Genomic DNA, 7738 nt, shown 5'->3' on the forward strand with positions numbered 1-7738 from the left:
CCACGCTTGAATACATATAAAGATTTAGTCAAGTATTGAAGAATGCATTTTACTTCTTTGGAGCATGCATAAACTTAAGAAGTTTGGTTCATTGGAAACAATCAAATTTTGTGAAGGAAAGAGATTAGAGTTTCCCAATAGTTTATCAATATATGGTGACATCAATATGGTCAAATGCTCTTGAAGTTTATAAGGATAAGAGGAACTAATTTAAGTACAAACTCATATACTGTATTGCATCCCTCTATCATTGATAACATGCTGAATGTATTTGCTTTGCGTCATTAGGTATAATCTTATCGAATGTGGATTTATATTTATAAAAAAGTTGGTAAGTAAAGCAAAACAAATTCAATTTGGAATTGAATAACTGGCTTGCGATATGGAGAAAGGTTCTTAACAGATTTCTTTCATCCTAATACTCATGCAAGTGAGGGATTTGCACGGTTAAAATCCAAAGAATATGACGACATGATCTTTAACATAGATCAATCTCTTAATAAACTTTGTTGGAATTATAGTCCCAGGTTGATGGTCTTAAAAACTTTGCTCTCTTCTCAGCGGTACAAAATAGACTGAAAGTTCTTTATTATTCTCAAATGAAAATGCATTACTATTAAAACCACACACTAATAGTAAACAAAACACTAGAAATCAGGCATCCTTTTCCATACGAGTGGTGGAATGATCAGAAGCAGGCATTCACAAGTTCCTACTGATCATATCTTTTCATTTTTCCTAAATCAAAGTACACCCGATGGTCCCAATAACTTCTTGATTCCAGATTTCTGCTCTGCAGTTAACCTTGTTGGGAACTTAATGTTGAACTTGATTCTGAGGTTCCCTCTTTTCGATGGGTCTTTGGGAATTGGCATACCTTCCTTCGGGACTACCTCCTCATAGTTTGGATGGATCACACTGTTGATGGGGATGTTCAAGCTCCTTCCATCCAATGTTGTAAGATGAACGGTGTAGCCTGTTAATGCTTCGGCCAGCGATATCTTTTGCGTGACAACCAGGTCATTGCCATCGCGTGTGAATGTGCTGTGAGGTTTTTCATCTATTATGAAAACAAGATCTGCAGGGATTGTGTTCGGTTGTTCGTTTCCTTTCTCAGGGAAGGTGATCTTTGTTCCCTTTTTCCAACCAGGTTTGATATCAATGGTCAGGATTTCCTGCACTGGCAATGTCTTCCTGCAACACAGACAAATTTTTAAGACAACCTTGTTAGCAAGGGAACCATCAGCAGCCATGAAAATAGTTGGCATTATCAGGCATGTTACGATCTTATCTCGGATAGGTATGTTATATAGAAACATGTACGAAATATGATCAAGACAAACTCTTCAGCTCTCTTTTACTGCTTACTTATAGACTAAAACAGATCAATTAGGAAGTTAACAAATACGCTTCAATATATCATTGAAAACCAATAATTGAATGATTAATAGTACTGCAAACATATTTCAATAAATAGATACTTCTTGTTACTTCAGAAAGATATCAACCAAATTCAATGAACGTTCAGCTGGAAACTCGAAAACACATACAAAAAGGAAGATAAGAAGTCAAATTAGTAAAATGAGGCATACCCGCTAGCATCTGCAATTTCTCTAGAAATCTTCATCTTCTTTGTGGTTCCTTTATATAAATCTTCAAGGCTACAAGGCAACGTATTTTCAATAGGAGGAGGTTTACGAGGATTCTGACTCATTGGCCTTCCTTCACCAAACGAACTGAATATATCATCACCAAACATGCCACCAAATGACCTTGAGCTACCTCTCATCCCACTGCCGCCCATTCCCCCAAAGGGGCTAGAATACCCAAAGAACTCGGCAAAGATGTCATTAGCATTTCTGGGGTTGAATCTGAACACATTTGGACCGTCTCCGGTTTGGAAAAATGTTGCTCCACCAGGTCCGCCAGCATCTTGAGGTGGTACTTGGCCTTTTAGCCCTTCTTCACCATACTGGTCATAGATAGCTTTCTTTTGTGGGTCACTCAAAACCTGCAAACATGAAAGTTGGTCATATTTTCCTCTTAAATTTTGACTTCCTATATATATAAAGATCAAATTTTCAATTGATGAGATGGGCAATCGCATTGTTTGAATTAAGGAGACCTAGGTGACAAGCATGTGATTTTGATACAGAGTCTCAATAAGCAAAGAGAAACCACCAAACTTGATTGATGATCATCCTAATTATTAAATAAAAGCAACCCAATTTTTCCTTTGAACTTTAAGAATCCACAAAATAAATGAATTTATAAAAAACGAAAAAGGGATAAGCTTACCTCATAAGCTTCAGAGATTTGCTTGAATTTGGCCTCAGCTTCCTTTTTGTTATTTGGGTTCTTATCAGGGTGCCACTTCATGGCAAGCTTCCTATAAGCTTTCTTCAAATCATCATCTTTTGCATTCTTGTCAACTTGTAGAATCTTGTAATAATCTACACCCATCTTCTTCTTACTCAACCTCTGCTTTTTTCGCAGAGCTTCTTTATTCGTTGCTGTAGCTTTGCCGCAGAAAAGATTATAAAAAATGAAAAACTTGTGAGAACCTAGAAGATAGAGTTGTGTTTGAAGGGGTTTAGTGTTTGATTTAAGGGAAAAGAAGACGATATGTCTGGAAGGCAAATGAAAATGACGAGAAGGGTGTGGAAGTTTCCAGATAAGCCCAAGGGGCTACACGATTTCTCCCGATTTTGTGTTTCTAATTTCTAAAGCAAACAAAACTACCTCTCCCTCGCCTCATTGATTAGTTTTTACAGTTACAACCCCAATAGTTGGACCTGTTCTTAGCCCTCGCCGCTCCCTCGGGTAGTAACTATTCTTACACCCCGACATTAATCTTTCTAATTTAAACATGATCTACTCAAATTAAATATAATTTCTAAAATAAAATTATAAAATAATGTAAATACTAAATACATATGGTACACCAACTTATGGTTAATAAGAAAATTTAAAAAATAAAATTTGATCAATGGATAGATTTTTTTTCTGTCAATTAAGAAGAGAGTAAACCTTAGCAATAACACAACTAGTACAACTTGAATTTAAGTCACACTTAAGATGATGAACACCTTAACTATCAAGCTAACACACAAAGTTCTTAATTGATAAATTTTTAATATAAAAGCATTTGTAATCATCAATAAATCATAGTAACTTTTCTCTTTTTTCTTCAAGTCTTTTTTTTTTATCCAACGATGGTGTCGACTTTCGAGTTAACTATCGTCCACTTTTTTTTCCCTCACATCAATCCCTTTTCTTTTCATTCACACTATGTGTGTTTTCTCTTTTTAATTTGCTGATCTATTTGTAGTATATTTGCTCTCTTCACAAGTTGTGTTGGACAAATGACAATATTTATTGTCATTGAAAATCCATCGACTACTAACAATTTTTCTTGAAAGGTGGGTGACTCTCCGTCAATTTCAAAATAATAAATGATTTCACAAGTCGGTTTGAACCCATGGTGTCTTGAATTTTATATTTTTCTCGTTGTTTAAATAGTTTTCACTTTTAGAAGCTTTTGTTTGCTCTTATAGCACATTTTTTCCTCTTGCTTATGCATATAATCTTACTTTTGGAAGTGATTTTAAGGATGGTTTTGTCATTGTCCTTTTCTATTTGGTAAATGCTTGGGTATTTTGTCGATTTTTGTCCGTCGCTTTGGACCATTCAGTTGATTTCCTTATTATATTAAGTGCTTAAAATAACAATCACTTCAAATATGTCGTAAAAGTAGTCAATTGTCAATGTGTCTATTGATGTTGATGTTAAAGCTTTTGTTGTATTGATGGAGCTTGTCCTTAATCATCTAATACCAGTGTTTATTATTTTTTCCTTAATTGTATAATTCCATTTATTAAATGAATAATAAAATTTCCTTAAAAAAAATAAACTCGTTGATTTTTAAATATTTTTATTAAAAATTGATTTTATACTAATTTTAGGGAAAACTACACAAATAGTCACCTAACTATAAAAATTTTCATTTTGGGCATCCAAAATAAAATAGTTTACAATTTAAGCACCTATGCTGTATAGTTCAGTAATTTTGGTCACTCCCGTTAAAATCACAAACGACAAGCTAACTTAATTGTTAAAAAATCGGTATAATAATGAATTTAGCCCTCAACTTTTACATATTATATCGATTTAATTATAATTTCAAAAAATTAACTCTCAAAATTTACAAATATTCTCAATTTGATCCTAATTCTAAAAATTCAAAAAAATATAAAATACATAAGTATTTTTTAAAAATATATAATAATAAATATATAGAAATAGAAAATTGATTATTGACAAAAATGATATATAAAAATTAAAAATATATAAAAATACATAAATATTTTTCAAAAATATAATAATAAATTTAAAATTTATATTAGCATTAATATTAAATAAAAATATTTATATTGATATTAAACAAAATTAAAAACCCTCCCTCACCCCATCATTCTTCCCCACACCCTATGTACTCCACTTCTCTCTTCATTTTTTTGTCCCTTTCCTTCGGATCTCTTTCCAGCAGTTGAAAAACAAATAATTTTCATGTTGGTTTTATTTTTTATTTTTTTTATTTTCTTCTTCTTCTTCTTTTAATCTTGAAAGGGTAATCTTTAGTTGGAGTCATTAGATTCCTATGTGTTCAACAAGTGCGGAAGGAAGGAAGGAAGAAAATGAACTAGTGATTGTAGAATTCAACTAAAAGTGTTATCTTGGGCGTTCATTAAATGTTCATTGTTAATATTCTTGGAATGATGCTTCATCTAAAGCCTGAAGCTTTGGATGAAGACCATCGTCTTCAAAGTCCTATTGTCCTAATAGTAATACCATTAATGACAAGGAGAATGAGAATTGCAATGGTGGTAATAATGAGGTTTTATTCTACCAATCAATTGGTATGTCTTTATTTAGTTTTTACTTCTTTATTTATGCTCATGTATTTTTTTTTTTAGTTTTGTAATGGTGAATGCAATATGGTTGATAGTTTTGCAGTGGAAGCTCTATTAATAGATATTTATAATGAAAAAGTAGTAAGGTTTGGAGCAAGTCAATTTCACCTGGGGATGAATCTTGTAACTTTTGTTCTTAGTTGGAGGTAATTTGCAAAAACTAATTTTATGTTCCTTAATTTGCAGCAAAGAGAGAGAGAGGGGACGCTAGTAGAGCAAGGTTCAGGGGAGAGGGGAGGCGGATTTTATTCTATTTAATATTAATATAAAATTTAAATTTATTATTATATTTAAAAAATATTTATTTATGTATTACTTTTTCTTGTCAACAATTTAATTTTATATCTTTATATTTTTAGAAAAATATTTATGTATTTTTATAAAATTAGAATAAAATTGATATCACTCGTAAATTTTGAGAGTTAATTTTTAAAATTATAACTAAATTGATATAATATGTAAAAATTGAAAGCTAAAATTTTTATTATATTAATTTCGTTAACTGCCACGTCAACTTGCCGTTTGTGATTTTAACAGAGTGACCAAAATGACAAAATTATATAACACGGGTGCTTAAGTTATAACCTTTTTACTTTGAGTGCTTAAAATAAATTATTAATAATTAAGTGACTATCTGTAGTTTGCCCTTATTTCTAAACACCAAATTAATTATTTTTTTTATCATAGAAGAAGAAACACATAAATAAAATAGTTACAATTTTTGGTGTCATAACACCAATAATATCAGCACCAAGTTGATCAGTAAGATAACAATAGAAAACACTTTGCAGTGTTTGTCTCCAATCCATCGATTCTAGGCCATCAGCAAGTTTATTACCCTCCCTGTAAATGTAAATATGTTGGATAACCACATCCCATTCCTTCAAATAGTCCCGAGCTTTTCGAATGAAATTGATCTCCCCATCTTTAGCATTGTTGGTTAGTACGTTAATAACATCAATGCTGTCCACTTCGAGAATCAGTCGGTGTTGTCCACTCTTCCAAGCAAGCATTAGTCTTTCAACCATACCCCACATCTCTGCTTCCCGTATTGAACATGAGCCAAGAGTTTAGAAAACCCAACAACCCATTCTCTCTTCCAATTCCGTATAACACCCTCACAAGCAGACACACCAGTAAAGGACTTATGAGCACCATCAATATTCAACTTGTACCATCCCAAATCAGGTTTCCTCCAGTTAGCTGACTTCACATTCCTCGAGCGACTGCTTATGATACTATTATCAGTATACTCCATCACACCAATACATTGTTGCTGCAGTCGCAAACTCCTTTCTGATACCAATTCAAGCTCTACAAAATTACCATAAAAAGTGAATCTAGCCATATACTTCCATAGGTTCCAACATAATACTCCAAAGAGAATATTCCAACTAGCACTATCTCGAGCAAAGTAACTGAGATTAGAAAGATTCCGGTTCACCTATTCAGGAATCTGCATAGTTATGAATTCAACAAGTTTCTTCTCCCAAACCAACCATTTCCAAATTACTGAAGCTACGATATATCCACGAAGCACATGGTCTAAAGTTTGATAGATGGGTCAACAACACGCTTCTTGTATTGATACCGAAGGTAAAGAGTCCAAAAATTGCCCATCAACTAAGGCCTATTAGTTTGTGCATAGTTCTGCACAAGATAATTACAAAGGTGATTGTGAATTGATTGAAATTGTTTATGTTGAAATGGGTGTTACCAAACCAAGTGAGTTTTGTGCCGGACAGGAACATTATAGATAATATTATTATTGCTCAGGAAATTATACACTCAATGATGAGTAAGTTTGGGAAGAGAGGATGGTTAGTGATAAAAGTTGACTTAGAAAAAGCCTATGACGAGTTAGAGTGGAGATTCATTGAGGATACTTTACTTAATATTAGGATTCCGACCAAGTTGAGAACTGTCATTATGCATTGTGCTAGCTCGGTCTCAACTTGGGTGGTATGGAATGGGAAGGTGACAGATTCTTTTGTTCTGTCTCGAGGTTTTCGACAAGGTGATTTGTTATCCCCTTACCTTTTTGTTTTATGTATGGAAAGGCTAGCTTAAACTATTTGTAAATCAATGGATTTAGGTCTGTGGAAATTAATTTTTTTTACTAGAAATAGCACGAGCATCTCACATTTATTGTTTGCAAATGATCTCATTTTGTTTGTTAAGGCCTCCATGGAACAAATGAGTATTATTTATCAAATTATCAATGATTTTTGTGCTTGCTCGGGCCATAAAGTGAGTGTGCAAAAGACTGAAATTTATTTCTCAAAGAATGTTGAAGATGACCTCAAACAACAATTAAGTGATATGGTTTTGCACGAGTGAATGATCTTGGAAAGTATTTGGGTGTCCCATTACTTCACCAAAAGGTGTTTAAAGGAATGTATCAATATATTATTCAAAAATTATAGTAGAAGTTATCAAGGTGGAAAGCCAAGACTTTCTCTTTAGCTAGATGCATCACCTTGGTTAAACCAATCTTGTCAGCTTTACCGATGTACACCATACAATTAACACGGTTACTAAAGGGTATTTGTAAGGAGTTGGAGAGGATAATACATCAATTCACTTGAGACAATCTACCAAATAAAAAAGGAATTAATTTAGTTAAGTGGGAGCAGGTTTGCATGCCTACATCGGGAAGAGGGCTTGGCATAAAATGTACCCAAAACAAAATGAAGCTTTTCTTATGAAAATTGGGTTCTAGGTGATGACACATGGGGACAAGTTGTGGGTGTAAGTCTTGTGTA

The 7738-nt window shown here is 33.1% G+C and overlaps 1 protein-coding gene across 1 annotated transcript; it reads right to left on the reverse strand.

The window, feature by feature from the left end:
* Positions 1-582: 582 nt before the first annotated feature.
* LOC108453674 (uncharacterized) lies at positions 583-2809 on the reverse strand. The gene is made up of 3 exons (XM_017751926.2): positions 2299-2809; positions 1593-2011; positions 583-1194 (listed from the first exon to the last, which is right to left on the reverse strand). The coding sequence occupies exons 1-3, from the start codon at positions 2461-2463 to the stop codon at positions 744-746; spliced, it is 1035 nt and encodes a 344-aa protein (XP_017607415.1). The 5' UTR covers positions 2464-2809; the 3' UTR covers positions 583-743.
* Positions 2810-7738: the final 4929 nt, after the last annotated feature.

This window comes from Gossypium arboreum, chromosome 5 (genome assembly GCF_025698485.1).
Source record: "Gossypium arboreum isolate Shixiya-1 chromosome 5, ASM2569848v2, whole genome shotgun sequence".
In the NCBI taxonomy this organism is placed as follows: Eukaryota; Viridiplantae; Streptophyta; class Magnoliopsida; order Malvales; family Malvaceae; genus Gossypium; species Gossypium arboreum.

Coding starts and splice junctions, on each gene's coding strand:
- LOC108453674 (XM_017751926.2), bottom strand. CDS start 2,463: ATGGGTGTAGATTATTACAAGATTCTACAAGTTGACAAGAATGCAAAA. Junction 2,012..2,298: donor AAATCTCTGAAGCTTATGAG/GTAAGCTTATCC, acceptor TCATGTTTGCAG/GTTTTGAGTGACCCACAAAA. Junction 1,195..1,592: donor GAAATTGCAGATGCTAGCGG/GTATGCCTCATT, acceptor TCTGTGTTGCAG/GAAGACATTGCCAGTGCAGG.